Below are 18,350 nucleotides of genomic sequence, written 5' to 3'. Positions count from 1 at the left end.
ACTCGTTTCACGTCTCTGGTTGACTCTAGTGTGTGTTTGTGTGTACAGAACGCTGTTGAGTCAAGACAGTCTGGAAAAGCATGCTTTTAAATGCTCTCTGAAAAGCAGACACTTGGGCATATAAAAAGGCATTGGTCGATAAAATCATGTCTCCAGCCAGGCTGCGTGTCTGCTGCTGCTGCCCTCAACCTGACAATGTGACCAGTGGGAGTCATAGGGCTGAAGGGAGCCAACTGTTCTATGCCCATGCGGTGCTTATCTATCCATCTTTAAACTTTTCAAGACTATTTCTATCCGATATCTAGGCCTATCTCCCATCAGAATATTGTTTACCTCCTGATAGGGACAGATGAATAGTCTTAGTGGGCTTCATTTCCCTCTGGTTTGGCCCGCAGGTAGCCTACACCTTGCTCTCTTAAGACATGATGGCTTGACTGTCTCTGAAATGGGAGTGAACTCGAGGGCAAGCGTTGGTGGGCATCCACACCATTCCCAATTCAGTAGGCTCTTTGTGGTGAAACAATAGTTCAGGTATAAAAACATAAGACGCCAGGCTGCCTCAAAAGTGCAAATCTATAGGCCGAGAGACTGTAGGCCTGCATTTGTCCTCCCCCGTCCATTAATCCATGTATGGATTCATCCACCACATGATTCTTGTTGCCGTACCACTGGAAGTCATCACTTGGGGGGGGTTCATTGGCTAAGCAGGGTTCCAAGGAATATATGAGCATAAAGCATCACATCTTCCTGTGTTGCTGAAAGCTTTAATGTGCCCCACAGTTGTAATAGATCTCACGCTGCTCAATAGTACCTTTGCCCAACTGCCTTGACTTCTCAAGGGCTTTCTGTGTGGCATTCTGGCCCTTCTATGTTGTGTGTGTGTGTGTGCTGGTGAAGCCATTTCTCCTGCTGTACTGTGTGTGTGCTGTTTTAATATATATATATTTTTTAAGGCGATCTGTCGCAGAGATGTTGGCATTGTCGTTCTGCCCCTGAACAAGGCAGTTAACCCACTGTTCCTAGACCGTCATTGAAAATAAGAATTTGTTCTTAACTGACTTGCCTAGTAAAATAAAAAAAAATTGATTGCTGTGAAAGAGTGATGTCCCCTGGAATTTCTGTTAATGAGGCTTTGGCTGGCCTGCCTGTGACCTGGTTTAGTCTGACCTACCGTTGAAGTGGTGGGGTATCGTACATTGGGCCTTCAATTTAACCTAAGCGGGGAGAAGGAGTGGGAGAGAAGTGGGTCAGTGTGTGCCGGTAGAGTTGGCCTCATTGGTCACAAGCCAGGTTGGGGTCGGTCGCAAACTAACGCTACTGGCTGAACGCCTGCAGCCTTGTCATATGAGAGAAGTGAATACTGTAACCGTAATCATAGAATCACTATTTATAATATTTCTAACAGCCAAGGTGATGGAAGGAGACCTCTAAGCTCCACATTTACTTATATTGGAAGCAGTGGAAAAGTGAAGCCTGGACCTGTGAAAGTGTAATAGATGGCTGCAAAAGATCTCACTGCTCATGCAGTCCTGTGCTTGTGTGCTGCCTGCAACCCGGAGTGTCACTGCAACCCGGAGTGTCACTGCAACCTTCTTTGATTTGAGGGGTAACAAATATATTTTCTACCGATCTCAAACAACGCATATATCTGCAATGCTTTAAGCTAGAAACAAGCTGTAAAATGCCAGAGGAAGACGCGGCTGATGCACACAGGAATATATTTGGTTTGGCTCTGACATTCAGAAGCTTCTAAATTCGAGGAGTCATAGAAATTGGACTTTGCTCGGGAAGTAATCTTACACAATGTGTGACTGTCGCTCTCAAATGATCTATTCACTTTCTGTAAAAGAGTATGTATAATTAAATTGAGTTGATATACGTTTTAAAACATTTGGTACATTTGGGGAAAATCAGGTCAAGAATTGATTTCATAATAATATTTGTATTATTATTTATATATTAGCCTACCTAAAAGTTGTTCCCCAAATTAGACAAAGTCAAGCTGGTGGTGTATTTTAATATAGGCCATCTCAATAAACAACATTTTTCAAATGTGAGAAAGGGGCCCCTGAGGGGACAAAGGTTGGGAACCCCTGAGGTGGAGAGTGTTGGTTGCAGCCAGGTGCCCAGTGTAGAGTATGGAGGCTTAAGCTCATTGGCTCCCTGTGCAAACCCATTCATCTGCAAGCAATCCCTGTCCTTGGCCACCCTTGCAACACAGCAACTTTCCCCTGCAGTATGCAGCATAGCTTACTTAGTTTACTGCCACAAACACACACACATTTCCTCTGTCTGTCTCTGTCATTCACCCCTGCCCACTGCCAGTACTCTTGATGAGAAGGGGCTGATGGCTTTGAGCCAGTGCTAGCCTACACTGATTGCTGAGTGGCCCCCTAATGAATTTCCCCAGTCAGTGAGCACATCTCCTCTGCCGTGTTATATATAGGTCGTAGTGCCTCAGCAGCACTAGTAGCTAATCAAATGTGCTATATAGTTACTACTTGTGCATATTATGAAGGACCTCACAAATGCAACTGAAAATGGATTGTGTGGGTCTTGTGTAGGAAGCAGTGATAGGGAGATGTTTTGATATCAGTGGTACAAGTTCTCGTTACTGAATCCCTATCGCCTCTCTTTGTAAACAGAGCTCATTGCAGAGTCATTGCTACGGAAACCAAGGTAAACGATGCACAGAGACAGTTTGAGTTTCTCACTGCTGTGGTATATCGCAATAAGACTCAGGGCGGCTGCACATAGGCCTATGGATGTTTTGGAGAACCACCTTCTGAGGGGCCCAAAGCCTAATCTTCATTCTCCACTGAATCGATACTTTGCGCTTCGAACCCCTTGGGAATGATTTGCCGTCATACGGTATCTGGCACATCCATGGCCACGTTGTCATCTCGTGGTTTTAGGGGGGAGGACTGCATGCCCCTCTTGCCCCTGGCACATGTAACATTTTTAAATAATAAAGGCCCCTGTTTGGTGGTACCCCTGTGAACACATGCCAGCCCCTACCCACCTGCCTATCATCCTCCATGCCCACTGGGCATCATCCACATGGTGGTAGTTGTCATTGGCAGGTAAGCGTTAGCCTATTATCAGCCTCCCGTAGACATAGGGAATATGGTGCTATTTGGGACGCATAGGCTATGTAGTGCACTACTTTTGACCAGAGCCCATAGGGAAGAGGGTGCCATTTGGGACGTGACCGTAGACCTTACTCCTCTCCTCTGTCTTCACTGTATGTCTCCCCACAGCTTCAGGCTGCGCTCAACTTGTCCTCAGAGTAGAAAATCCTGTTCAACGACATCATCACTGAACTTTAATGCATGTTAGTACATTGAATCGGTTTCTGTGTTTTTTTTTTTATACTGCCATTTTGACATTGCATGCGAGGGTGACAGAACAATTTAGCCTAAAGGTTAAGGTAGATACACTCGGGAACTAGGCTCCTGTTGGCTCAGTGGCATTGGGTGAGTAGCATTGGGATAATTAGGGGTGTGGTATCTGGCATGCATGTGTATGTGGAGACGTGGTTGTGCTCCGACAAGCCCTGACTCTGTTCCTGCCCATCCCAAGTCTGCTCACAGCCTAGTCTTTTGAACAGCTGGGCACTTTAATGGGCACGTTTTAGATGGTACAAGAACGACTGCTTTCCCAGAACAGATGTTGTAAATCATTTAGAGCTTACTGTGTCTCTGTTTCTCGTTAGGTTGAATAGAATATTCACAGAAAGTAGCCGACTGTTATTTTATTGCATTTGATAGTCTTTTAACTGTCAAAGTAACTGTGTAGTGAAACTCACTTTAAAAAAAAGTTAATATACTGTTAACTCATACCCAAATAATGTTGTTGACTCATCCTATACTTCTATTTGTTTCCGAAGCATAAATTATTGAAAAAACAGTATCTCAAACAGACCATTTAAAAAATGCTTGCTTTTTCCAGCGGTCTACTCGCATGAATATATTTGTAATGACCCTTTTATGATGGCGCTTTAGGGGCGATGGCTGCCGTTTGTTACAGGCTCCTAACCAATTGTGCTATTTTGTGTGTTTTATTGTTTGTTGCTTCTTTTGTAGATAATATTTCTGCTGCTCTCTCTTATGACCGAAAGGAGCTTCTGGATATCAGAACAGCAATTAATCACCTCAAACTGGGCTAAGATTTCTTTCTTTAATGAGTCGGACGCGAAGGGTTTACTGCTTTTCCCGGACCAGGCCCAAATCCCCGTCATTCACATGAAGAGGAGACTCCAATACAGGGGGTGCAGATCTGGGTTCCTTGTGCGAATTTGTTGGTGAGTGGGTAACCCGCCTCTACCATCCGTCCTATTGGCCAACGTGCAATCATTGGAGAATAAACTGGATGACCTCCGTTCGGGACTATCCTACCAATGGGACATTAACTGTAATGTCTTATGTTTCATGAGTCGTGGCTGAAAGATGACACGGATAATCTACAGTCAATCTACAGTTTTCTGTGCATCGGCAAGACAGAACAGCAACGTCTGGTAAGACGAAGGGTGGCGGTCTGTGCCTATTTGTTAATAACAGCTGGTGCGCGATCTCTAATATTAAGGAAGTCTCAAGGTTTTGCTCGCCTGAGGTAGAGTACGTCACGATAAGCTGTAGACTAAATTATTTTAAATGTCATCTATTTTTCATAGCGGTCTATTTATTACCACAAACCGATGCTGGCACTAAGACCGCACTCAGAGCTGTATAAGGCCAACAAGAAAATGCTCATCCAGAAGTGGCACTCCTAGTGGCCGGGGACTTTAATCCAGACTTCAAGCCTTTTCACCTAATTTCTACCAGCATGTCACATGTGCAACCAGAGGAGGAAAAAAACCTCGACCACCTTTACACCACACACACAGACGCATATAAAGTAGTAGAGGTAGACCGATTCTGATTTTTCAACGCCAATACCGATTATTGGAGGACCAAAAAAGCCGATACCGATTAATCGGACGATTAAAATAAACTAAACATTTGTAATAATAACAATTACAACAATACTGAATGAACGCTTATTTTAACTTAATATAATACATCAATAAAATAAATTTAGCCTCAAATAAATAATAATATTTGGTTTAAATATTGCAAAAACAGAGTGTTGGAGAAGAAAGTAAAAGTGCAATATGTGTCATGTAAGAAAGCTAACGTTTAAGTTCCATGCTCAGAACATGAGAACATATGAAAGCTGGTGGTTCCTTTTTAACATGAGACTTCAATATTCCAAGGTAAGAGGTTTTAGGACCATTTCTCTCTATACCATTTATTTCATATACCTTTTCACTATTGGATGTTCTTATAGGCACTATAGTATTGCCAGTGTAACAGTATAGCTTCCGTCCCTCTCCTCGCCCCTACCTCGGCTCGAACCAGGTACGCATCGACAACAGCCACACTCGAGGCATTGTTACCCATAGCTCCACAAAAGCTGCAGCCCTTGCAGCGCAAGGGGAATAACTACTCCAAGTGTCAGATCGAGTGAGGTTTGAAACGCTATTAGCGCACACCCAGCTAACTAGCTAGCCATTTCACATTGGTTAAACCAGCCATTAATTAGGCTGATAGCCTTGAAGTCATAAACAGCGCTGTGCTTGTGAAGAGCTGCTGGCAAAATGCACGAATGCGGTTGGAATGAATGATTACGAGCCTGCTGCTGCTCAGTCAGACTGCTCTATCAAATCAGACCTAATTATAACATAACACACAGAAATACGAGCCTTTGGTCATTAATATGGTCGAATCCGGAAACTATCATTTCGTAAACAAAACGTTTATCATTTCAGTGAAATACGGAACCGTTCGGTATTTTATCTAATGGGTGGCATCCCTAAGTCTAAATATTCTTGTTACATTGCACAACCTTCAATGTTATGTCATAATTACTTAAAATTCTGGCAAATTAGTTCGCAATGAGCCAGGCAGTTGCATATACTGAGAAATGACACAATTTCACCTGGTTAATTTGCCCGCTAACCTGGATTAGTAGTTATAACTAGTGATTTATGATTGAGTGTTTTTTATAAGATAAGTTTAATGCTAGCTAGCAACTTACCTTGGCTTCTACTGCATTCGCGTAACAGGCGGGCTCCTCATGGAGTGCATGGGGTTAGAGCGTTGGACTAGTTAACTGTAAGGTTGCAAGATTGGATCCCCTGAGCTGACAAGGTGAAAATCTGTCGTTCTGTCCCTGAACAAGGCAGTTAACCCACCGTTCCTAGGCCGTCATTGAAAATAAGAATGTATTCTTAACTGACTTGCCTAGTTACATAAAGGTATACATAAAAAAATTTTTACATCGGAAATCGTTGCCCAAATATACCGATTTCCGATTGTTATGAAAACTTGAAATCGGCCCTAATTAATCGGTCAACCTCTAATATAAAGCTTTCCCTCACCCTCCATTTGGCAAATCTGACCATAATTCTATCTGCCTGATTCCTACTTTAAAGCAAGAACTAAAGTAGGAAGTACCCGTGACTCACTCAATACGAAAGTGGTCAGATGATGGAGATGCTAAGCTACAGGACTGTTTATCTACCACAGACTGGAATATGTTTCGGGATTCATCCGATTTAGATTGAGGAGTACCACATCATTCACCAGCATCACCAATAATAATAATCAATGATGTTGTCCCCACAGTGATGGTACATAAACTCAGCAAAAAAAGAGACGTCCTCTCACTGTCTACGGCGTTTATTTTCAGCAAACTTAACATGTGTAAATATTTGTATGAACATAACAAGATTCAACAACTAAGACATAAACTGAACAAGTTCCACAGACGTGACTAAAAGAAATGGAATAATGTGTCCCTGAACAAAATCAAAAGTAACAGTCAGGCCACCAGCTGCAATAAGTACTGCAGTGCATCTCCTCCTCATGGACTGCACCAGATTTGCCAGTTCTTGCTGTGAGATGTTACCCCACTTTTCCACCAAGGCACCTGCAAGTTCCCAAACATTTCTGGGGGGAATGGCCCTAGCCCTCACCCTCCGATCCAACAGGTCCCAGACGTGCTCAATGGGAGAGAGATCCGGGCTCTTCGCTGGCCATGGCAGAACACTGACATTCCGGTCTTGCAGGAAATCATGCACAGAACGAGCAGTATGGTGACATTGCCATGCTGGAAGGTCATGTCAGGATGAGCCTGCAGGAAGGGTACCACATGAGGGAGGAGGATGTCTTCCCTGTAACGCACAACGTGGCGATTGCCTGCAATGACAACAAGCTCTGTCCGATGATGCTGTGACACACCGCCCCAGACCATGACGGACCCTCCACCTCCAAATCGACCCAGCTCCAGAGTACAGGCTTCGGTGTAACGCTCATTCCTTTGACTATAAACACAAATCCGACCGTCACAACTGATGAGACAAATCTGCGACTCATCAGTGAAGAGCACCTTTTGCCAGTCCTGTCTGGTCCTTCGACGGTGGGTTTGTGCCCGTAGGCGATGTTGCCGGTGATGTCTGGTGAGGACAGCCTCTCTCAGCCTATTGCACACATTCTGAGCACTTATGGTGGGATTGTGCTTTCCTGGTGTAACTCGGGCAGTTGTTGCCATCCTGTACCTGTCCCGCAGGTGTGATGTTCGGATGTACCAATCCTGTGCAGGTGTTATACGTGGTCTGCCACTGCGAAGACTATCAGATGTCCGTCCTGTCTCCCTGTAGTGCTGTCTTAGGCGTCTCGTAGTACGGACATTGCAATATATTGCCCTGGCCACATCCACAGTCCTCATGCGTCCTTGCCTAAGGCACGTTCACACAGATGAGCAGGGACCCTGGGCATCTTTCTTTTGGTGAGTCAGCAGAAAGGCCTTTTTAGTGTCCTAAGTTTTCATAACTGTGACCTTAATTGCCTACCTTTTGTAAGCTGTTAATGTCTTAACCACTGTTCCACAGGTGCATGTTCATTAATTGTTTATGGTTCATTGAACAAGCATGGGAAACAGTGTTTTAAACCCTTTACAATTTAGATCTGTGAAGATATTTGGATTTTTACAAATGATCTTTGAAAGACAGGGTCCTGAAAAAGGGATGTTTATTTTACTGAGTTTATGTATCCCAACCAGAAGCCATGGATTACAGGCCACAGGACAGAGCTAAAGGCTAGAGCTGCCAGCTTTCAAGGAGTGGGACACTAATCCGGACGCTTATAAGAAATCTCGCTATGCCCTCTGACAAACCATCAAACAGGCAACGCAACAATACAGGACTAAGATCGAATCCTACTACACCAGCTCCAATGCTTGTCGAATGTGACAGGGCTTGCAAACTATTACGCATTACATAGGTAAGCCCAGCCACGGGCTGCCCAGTGACACCAGCCTACCAGATGAGCTAAATGACTTCTTTGCGGTTTTCGAGGCAAGCAACACTGAAGCATGCATGAGAGCACCAGCTGTTCTGGAAGACTGTGTGATCATGCTCTCCACAGCCGATGTGAGTAAGACATTCACAAGGCAGCAGGGCCAGACGGATTACCAGGACGTATACTCCGAGCGTGCGCTGACCAACTGGCAAGTGTCTTCACTGACATTTTCAACCTCTCCCTGATCCAGTCTGTAATGCCTACGTGTTTCAAGCAGACCACCATAGTCCAAGGTAACCTGCATAAATGTCTACCGACCGATTGCACTCATGTCTGGTAGACATGACGTGCTTTGAGAGGCTGGTCATGGCTCACATCAACATCATCTCATAAACCCTAGACCCACTCCAATTTGTGTACCTCCCCAACAGATCCGCAGATCACGCAGTCTCTATTGCGCTCAACACTGCCCTTTCCCACCTGTACAAAAGGAACACTTACATGAGAATGCTGTTCATTGACTACAGCTCAGCATTCCACACCATAGTGCCCATGAAGCTCATCACCAAGCTAAGGACCCTGGGACTAAACACCTCCCTCTGCAACTGGATTCTGGACTTCCTAAAGGGCCGCCCCCAGGTGCTAAGGGTAGGCAACAACACATCTGCCACGCTGATCCTCAAAACAGGGGCCCCTCGGTGCGTGCTTAGTCCCCTCCCGTACTCCCTGTTCACCCATGACTGCATGGCCAAGCACGACTCCAACACCTTCATTAAGTTGGTCGACGACACAACGGTTTTAGGCCTGATCACCGACAATGATGAGACGGCCCATAGGGAGGAGGTCAGCGACTTGGCTGTGTGGTGCCTGGACAAAAACCTTCCCTTCAAAGTGAGCAAGACAAAGGAGCTGATGATGGTGCGGTTCAAAAGCTTTAAATTCCTTGGTGTCCACATCACCAACAAGTGATCATGGTTCAAACACACCAAGACTGTCGTGAAGAGGGCACGACAATGCCTATTCCTGAGGAGACAAAAGATTTGGCATGGGTCCTCTGATCCTCAAAAGGTTCTACAGCTGTTCCATCGAGAGTATGCTGACTTGTTGCGTCACTGCCTGGGATGGCACCTGCTCGGCATCCAACATGTAAGGCTCTACAGAGGGTAGTGCGTAGGGCTGTGACAGTCATTACATTTTGTCAGCTTGTTATTGTCACGCAAAAGACTGTCGTGCTCACTGTAACTGACCGGCAATTAACTTCAACATGTTTAGCATCTCCATGCTCCACTCATACAAGCAGCATTACAAGCCTCTGAAGCGTGCCTTTTTGGAACATCTACATTTTAAAATGTTGAGTAAAGAAATTGAATGTACACAATCACAATAAATGCATTATTTATTTTAGTCAAGAAACATGATGTGAAAAAAATCTATTTCAGAGTAGGCCAACTCGTATTTTGTTCTCTGGCTATGCGCCATGCCTTAGGCTGTAAGTTTTTTGTTCATTTAGCAGACAAGATATGCAAGATAAGATAAGAAGAATATAATTGAAATTAGCTGAAATAAAATAGTTAGGATATTTTTCCCATTCCAGAGTGAGAGTGCGCACGTGGCTATGTTGAGCTCTATATGCTAGATTCTATATGCTATATTTTGAGTTATTTGACAACTTTTATTTGTGAATGATACAAACCTTAGAATGCCTTAGATATCAAAAGATATATGGGATGCATGATGCGACTATTGGCTATTGCTGTGGCGATTTTAGCATGTAAATCTTGGTGGGGCAAGAAAATAAAAAATGTATGCATGCCAGCAAAGCCACTACACTACACAACACATTAATTGCTCTATAACGGTGACAAACTGTGCCCAGAAACTGTTAGGGACAACATAAAGCTGTCCCAACAGCAGAGTCCCAACACCTTACCAGTGCTACAGTTCATTCAGCCACATTTACTGCCTTTAAAAATATATTTTGCTGAAACAAATGTAGTTTCTACTGACAATTTGAGATGTACTATGGCATAAGGGAACGACGAGCGGACGAGGCAATCGTTGAAATGTACAGCGACAGAATTCAGAGCATGGGCCGTTGTTAGTGTTCTCCCTGAACACCAAGTCAGAACCGTAGGTTAAATAATGGGGCCATATAAGCAGACAATGAAAGCTCTTACAATATTTGATTACATTTCTCTAAAACAGGCTATAGGCTACATGTGCACGTGTGCATGTGCACCACCAATCAGAACACTAGATGAAAGAGGGGAAAAGGGACCAAATTATTAGTGTGAGGCACATGGGCTACTAACAGGTTACTACCCAACGTACACTTAGACAATATATTACTTTCTTAGCTACAATATACATATCTCCCTGGCATATTACATATTTTATGCAGCAGCAGACATTTTTGGACTTACCTTGTTGTGCTCACTTCCTTCCAAACCACTCATTGTTGAATTTGGGATTTCCAACTTGTGTAATGTTTTTGGCCGATGAGCTCGATACGTTTTTTTTTTCATCTGTAATTTCTGTTGTTTATCTTCGTATGACAATGTTCGAAAAGGATTTGCCAGTAGATTGTTCAACTTGATTCATGATGATGACTGCTAGCAAAAAAATTTGAAAGTATGATGTCGACATGATCAGTCCAATCAAAGCTACTGTACACCCAACGTGATTTGACGTAATTTTATCTGTGGCCAATGACCTTGAGCCTTCTTGGATGGGAACTTCTAATATATCTCTGTCAATACCCGAAGGGCTCGAATTCTCGAGGTCTCCCCTTAGACTTCGCGGTGATGTAGTTTCCCCATGAGTGATGGAACACTGAGCCAATCACGGCACAACGCTGCGTATTTCTTCTTTTGGCTTGCCCCAACGCCACAGAAAGCACTGAGCTGGGCTTAAACACCTGCGTTTTGGAGCTGCCTTAAGGAAACAAAAAGAGACCATGTTTGTATTTGGCTTTTAACTTAATGATCTATAATACACTGCTCAAAAAAACAAAGGGAACACTAAAATAACACATCCTAGATCTGAATGAATCTCGGTACCTAATGGCAGTCAGGCTACCTCTGGCGAGCACATGGAGGGCTGTGCGGCCCCCCAAAGAAATGCCACCCCACACCATGACTGACCCCCAAACCGGTCATGCTGGAGGATGTTGCAGGCAGCAAAACGTTCTCCACGGTGTCTCCAGACTGTCACGTCTGTCACATGTGCTCAGTGTGAACCTGCTTTCATCTGTGAAGAGCACAGGGCGCCAGTGGCGAACGTCCTGCACGGTGTTGGGCTGTAAGCACAACCCCCACCTGTGGACGTCGGGCCCTCATACCACCCTCATGGAGTCTGTTTCTGACCGTTTGAGCAGACACATGCACATTTGTGGCCTGCTGGAGGTCATTTTGCAGGGCTCTGGCAGTGCTCCTCCTGCTCCTCCTTGCACAAAGGCGGAGGTAGTGGTCCTGCTGCTGGGTTTTTGCCCTCCTACGGCCTCCTCCACGTCTCCTGATGTACTGGCCTGTCTCCTGGTAGCTTCTCCATGCTCTGGACACTATGCTGACAGACACAGCAAACCTTCTTGCCACAGCTCGCATTGATGTGCCATCCTGGATGAGCTGCACTACCTGAGCCACTTGTGTGGGTTGTAGACTCCGTCACATGCTACCACTAGAGTGAAAGCACCACCAGCATTCAAAAGTGACCAAAACATCAGCCAGGAAGCATAGGAACTGAGAAGTGGTCTGTGGTTATCACCTGCAGAACCACTCCTTTATTGGGGGTGTCTTGCTAATTGCCTATAATTTCCACCTGTTGTCTATTGCATTTGCAAAACAACATGTGAAATGTATTGTCAATCAGTGTTGCTTCCTAAGTGGACAGTTTGATTTCAGTTTGACTTGGAGTTACATTGTGTTCTTTAAGTATTCCCTTTATTTTTTTGAGCAGTATATATTTTTTTACATTGTTTGCAAACTGATATGTGAAACGTATTCATTCTAAAATAACATGCAAACAGGCAAGCCCCCTCCCCCAAATAAATTACAAATGACAGGGCTATTGATGTTATTAGAAAGTTGGGAAAAGAAAGATTGAGCTCTGTTCTTTGCCTCAGGCTGCACACGCTGTTCTCTCAAGTGATCATATTTTCACCCATTGACTGTTCTCAATTAAATGTAATCTTTACTAATATGTACAATTTAGTTTCAATTTAGAATGGCCCATTTTATCAAATAGGATCAGGCCCAAATCCCCATCAAGACAAAAAAAGACATGTCATCTGTTAACATGAATGGAGGCCACTTTCCTGCGGGTCTGTTTTTCTCTCATGTTGGGTAGGCTTCGCCGATTATTTTGTTGTGCCACAGATTATATTTTGCCCAAACTGTGTATGCCATGGGCTCTCCAAACCTGTTCCTTTAGCTACCCAGTGCTTTACTTGGGGAACCAAGTGAAATCTGTTTGGGAACATCGATAGTAACATGTTTTCACAACGCTACATATTTCATCAAACATGTTGACAGCCCCTCTCTCTGCGAGAAAGGAATGAAAGAGAGTGGCGGAGATGGAGGGTTGCTGTAGCTAAAAGTAATGTCAGTCTATTAATTATGGAAAAAAAGCCCTATTACTAGACTATTCTAAATCTGAAACAAATTGGGCAATTGTATGTTAAATCTGATTTTGTTTAATTTGGGCTAGACTAATTATGTACCAAAGATCTTAAATCAGTATTTTTATTTTTTTTCTTCCATGTGTAAATACTGTTGGCTATGTTACAACGGCACAATCATTATTTTAATCATTTGTTTTTTCGGGCTCATGTATAGGCCTATGCTCATGCGTGAGCTCTAATATGCATATGAGTGTTTTGAATGAATCATCCACTTAGAAATCGCTGTCCATTTCGTTGTTAGCCCACAACCATGTTTTCCACTCTTTCAACCTATTGTTGAACATCTTTTCTTCAAATTGATCAATCGCAGTGTGGTGAGTTTTCCATTGTATTTGCATGAATGCATTGATGTCAGAGTGGCTAGAGGGACAATAGAGCCCTGCGTACCAGAGTGTGTTAAAGGAGATTACCATGACTCGACAGTCATGTAGATTTTTACGGCGTTCATGACTGCCAGGCTGGCGGTAATATGGTCTCCTAAACAGCCCCAGTAGTGCATACGGCCCAGTACATCACTGGGGCAAAGCTTCCTGCCATCCAGGACTTCTATACCAGGCGGTGTCAGGATGGCCCTAAAGATTGTCAGAAGAGTTCACCCACCCAAGTCATAGACTGTTCTCTCTGCTACCGGACAGCAAGCTGCAAGTAGGTCCGAAAGGCTTCTACCCCCAGGCCATAAGACTGCTGAACAATGAATCAGATGGCCACCCGGACTACTTACATTGACCCCCTTTTTTTACGATGCTGCTACGCGCTGTTTATTATCTATGCATAGTCATTTTGCTTCTACCTATATGTACATTTGACCTTAATCACCTCGACTACCTCGCACATTGACTCTGTACTGGAACCTCCTGTATATGGCCTCGTTACTTTTTTTACTTTAAAAAGTTTAAAATAACTTTATTTAGCGTTTTCTTACTCTGCATTGTTGGTTAAGGGCTTGTAAGTAAGCATTTCACTGTAAGGTCTACACCAGTTGTATTCGGCGCATGTGACAAATAACATTTGATTTATACGCCAACACCATTCTGTTGGGTACACCCACATCTTTCCAACACAAAAGCATATTTTTGACATACAACAAACAATTTGGAAGGAAAACCATTTCACTCATATTGTAATGAATTATAGGTCATATTTCATAGCAATCTGGAAACGCTGGACATTTACTTTCACGTCTACCTCTGTAAATGTCCATTTGTGTTTAGAAATAACATGTTTTGGGGGTGTTTTAATCTTAGCACGACATGTTCTCACCGCTTTGGTTCTCTCTTCCCCTTTCTCATTCTTTTTCCTCTTGTTCTCGCTTCTCACTCCCATTTCTCTCTCTCTCTGTCCTTCTCCTGTCCCCCGTCTCTCTACAGCTCAAGCCAGCCCAGCACACCCATGGTCCAGCAGGCAGCTGATGGAAGATCCGGTTCCCAACGTGCCCACCATGGTCTCCAGGCTGCCCAAGTTTGGCTCGCGCCCCGCGGCTGTGGCTGCCACCGCCCCACTGACCAATGGGACCCGCCACCAACCCGTCTCCAGCACCACGGGCAAAGGGTTACCCACTGCCACCACCAGGCAGAACGGGACAATGCGGATGCCCCCCCCCTCCTCTCTGAAGGGGAAAGGAGGAGAGGCTGTGGAGAGGGGGGTGGACTCGGGGGAGGAGGGTGGAACTGGAGCTGGGCATCACCTCCGACAACCGCAGCCCTCACCAGCGGCGGTACGGGAGATTAAGAAGCCATCCGCCATGCCTGCCACGGCTAAGGTACGGGGGTGTGCTTCTGTGGTATCCTGCAACAGCCCTAGAACTATACCCTCCAAAACTGGGCCTCACGGGGCCATCCCCAAACAGGCTTTGTCTAGACAGAGTCTCTGCAACGGCAAAGCGGGCCTCAGCGGCCAGACGGGTGGTGATGGACGGTTTGGGTCTGGGAATGGCTCCCTCAGGCGGGGCCAGAGCTGTGGTTCGCCCCACAGCAACCTGACCAGCAGCCTGTCCCACTCCCAGTCCAGCGACAGCCTGGAGACCGCCTCGGAGGAGAACATGGTGCGCTCCCGGAGCCTCACCCACGTCAAGAGGATCCCCTCCCCCACCCAGCCGCCCATCATCCGCTCCTACTCCTTCAACAGGGCCTCGGAGCTCGCCAAGGAGCTGCCCAGGCCTCTAGCCAAGTCCCGACTGGTCAAGACATCTCCCCTAACCAGACCGACACCTGTACTGAGTAGTGCGGGGAGAGGGAACGGCCTACACCTCAGTAAGGGTGGACATGGACTAGCACCAGGCAGGGCTGTGGTGGGAACAGCTAGCTGCATCTTGCCCCCCACCACACTGAGGAATTCCTTACTCCCCAGTTCAGCCTCCTGCAACACCAGGCCCTCGGCCCTCAGATACAGGTTCACACGGCCCTCACTTATCAAGCAGCCTCGCCCCATCTTGGCCACCTCCACCGAGAAGGTCCAGGGCAACACAGAGGAAAGCGAGGGGAGGAAGAACTCGGTGGAGACGCCCCCTGTCACCCCAGACCCATCCAGCAACACTGACAGCCCAGGGAGCACCCCAGAGTGCGTAACGGAAGGCCTGCAAGAGGAGCCTGCGGCCCCCAGCGGGGTGGGTCCCCTGGGGGAAGGCCTGGAGGACATGTCCCTCTCCTCCACCTCCTCCCTGGAGCGCAACGATACCAGCGAGGAGTACATGGACGACTTTGACAACCTGGGGAACGGAGGAGACGGCATTCTGCTGCTCCCTGCCCGTGATGGAGGGCTCGACCAATCACACTCTGTCTTGGCAGATGATGACAACGCCGACCTCATCCACCGTCACGGTGGCACCTCCATGGCGGGCCTTAACAGCTTCCTGTCTGACAGTGTAGACTGGGCCGGAATGGGACTCACTGGTAAGATTTCCCATTAATCCAAATAATTGACTTTAAAGTCTAAGGGACGGTTTCCCAGACACAGATTAGGCCTAGTCCTGGACTAGAAAACACTGTCAATGGAGAACATCCATCGGCGATGCGTTTTAATCCAGGACTCGGCTTTATCTGTGTCTGGGAAATGGGCCCTAAATGACATACGATACTAACCAAAACAAATTAACCAGATCTCCCTCAGTGATTAGGTAGCAGGTGAGTAAAACCTCTTCTTTCTCCTCTCTGTTATAGGGGGTAGAGGGGGCTTAGGGGCGTTGTCTCGGCGTGCTAGTCAGGCCCTGTCCGGGGGTGCAGACTACCCCCTCGGCTCTTCCCTCGACCTGTCTCCCTCAGACTCCGGCTCGGGGGGGACCTACATGTGGGACGAGGAGGGTCTGGAGCCCTTGGGGACCACCACACAGCCCTGTGGGAGCTACAACTCAGACCTCAACAGCATGGTAAGTCTGGATAGAATACAACGTATTCAACATTTCTAGTGAGTTGACCACGAAGAATGTCATTCTATGGAATTGACAGCTCTCAACAGAATGGATTAAGATTAAATTTGTCATTGGAATGGTAGGCGTCGCTCTTCAGTAGTACTTCGGTTAGTAATGTGTGTGGGTGGGTTAAAAGCCGAAATCAAATTTCGGTTGGACCTTGTGCGAAATTGACCAATAAAGTGATTTTCATCCCCACTGCGCGTGTGTTGGAAAACGAGTAGGATATGTGTTTCTGTTTTACTGATTGTCTAATCCCTGCTGGCCGTCATAATGTGCCTAACCTTTGCCCATTTAACTTTAACTTTTTAATTTACACACCTTTATTAATAGTCAGTGTCAGTTCTATAGAGTTTCCAGGGTGATTTGTATTCTAGAGGGGCAAGGGTTGTCCTGCTGACTTTGACCTAAATGAGCTCACTGCCGGGCACTGTTTCTGTGTGGGCTCCCTGCCCACGGGATCTCACTGTCCCCAATCTGACGTCAATACTCAGGACATTGAGCTACAAGACAGGTCTTCAATGGTGCTGCTATTTCTCTGCCCAGTGTACTGTATGCAGGCAGGGCTTTTGCCTTGCGCTGTGCCACTCTGCTCCTGTACAACACAGCTACGTAGTTGTCTAGTTTCCTCTAATCTGATTGAATGCTTTTAAAATACACCCTTCCTTCCTCATCACTGATCTGAAAGTGATCGCATGGTCTCCAGCCTATTGCTTTCACCAATCTCGGAGTGTCAGATCAGTCATGAAGGAAGGAAGGAGTCAGGGCCTTGTTCTGCCTCCCGATAGTAAGAACCCAATTTCCTGGGTTCCAGCCAAAGAATCCGTTCAATGATCTTTCCTTGAGGGAACTCATTGGCTGTTGCCCCATGTGATTTTCCCTGCTGTTTCGCAGCAGCCTATCACTTGGCCAGAGAGGAGGACGCAGCCTCAGTACCAGAGGCAAGCGGAAGGATGACAGTGTAGTTATTACTGTGTGACGTGGCCTACAGGAGCAGCTTGTTACCCTTCTCCTCTCATCGATAACAGAGGAACTCCCTTTTTACATGGAGGAAAATATGGGGACAAAAAGTACATTTTTGTATTCCTGGAGGCTCATAATAAGTCAGTGACTCAGACAGTGGGTCCCATCTCTGAAACCACCCAAGTTCAGGACACAAAGCACTTCTCTGAAAAGTGCTGAATCACCTCTCCTTGGTTAGGGCAATGTTGGAAGACAAGCTCCAATACACATTGCAGCTCTCATTTCCAGGCATTTTGTTTTCGCTTGGTCATGTTAAAGACCTGGTTTAGCTCCTTTTGCTTTTGTTTCTCCGTTGGAAATGAACTCCTTTACGGGCCTTTTCCCCCCAACGCAGCTAATCCGCCTCTTACTGTGATCCGGGTTAGGCTGTATTTAGTCTGATAATGTGGGGATTTTCCAGGAAGCACACCTTTGGACTGCACAGACATATTGTGACGTTGTCCGCAAGTTGTAATCATTTGAGTCAAGGAGTTGTGTGACCCCATATAATCTAAAAACATTAGCCTATAATCATGTCATGGATTGGGATCTCATAGTCTTTTCATATCTGACCCGCAGCTAATAAACAGAGCCATATAAGCACACTGGTGCATATCGTTTGGTAGCCTACGTTGAAAGTGGTACTTGAGCGACCTCTACAGGAGACTGTAAGTACTGCAACGGCTGCACTCTGAACAGAAGGCTTTTACATTATGCTGTCTCTGTGCAGTGCAGAAGAATCAAGCTAGAGGGTAGCATTGATCAGCAAGTGTATCCACACACAATAGGCTATTACTGTTAGTAAATGTGTCGGGAAGATGAGCAATGTTATTAGTTTCTATTTATTGGAAATGCTGTACTGACACCGGAGGCAGTGGTTGAAAGCGACAAAACTTAATTCAGAAAATTAAACAGAAATAAATCC

The 18,350-nt window shown here is 45.7% G+C and overlaps 1 protein-coding gene across 4 annotated transcripts in view; it reads left to right on the top strand.

Moving 5' to 3' along the window:
• The window catches only part of LOC109870183 (serine-rich coiled-coil domain-containing protein 2), a 100,443-nt gene that overhangs the window by 17,460 nt on the left and 64,633 nt on the right, over nt 1–18,350 (top strand). For all 4 annotated transcript variants that reach the window (XM_020460578.2, XM_020460577.2, XM_020460579.2 and 1 more), the window contains exons 2-3: nt 14,388–15,908; nt 16,176–16,381. In XM_020460578.2, coding sequence (XP_020316167.1) covers nt 14,429–15,908; nt 16,176–16,381 — 1,686 coding nt within the window. In that variant the 5' untranslated portion in view covers nt 14,388–14,428. The remainder of the gene's footprint in view (nt 1–14,387; nt 15,909–16,175; nt 16,382–18,350) is intronic.

This window comes from Oncorhynchus kisutch, linkage group LG25, assembly GCF_002021735.2.
Source record: "Oncorhynchus kisutch isolate 150728-3 linkage group LG25, Okis_V2, whole genome shotgun sequence".
In the NCBI taxonomy this organism is placed as follows: domain Eukaryota; kingdom Metazoa; phylum Chordata; class Actinopteri; order Salmoniformes; family Salmonidae; genus Oncorhynchus; species Oncorhynchus kisutch.
This window is presented reverse-complemented; position numbering and strand designations above follow the sequence as displayed.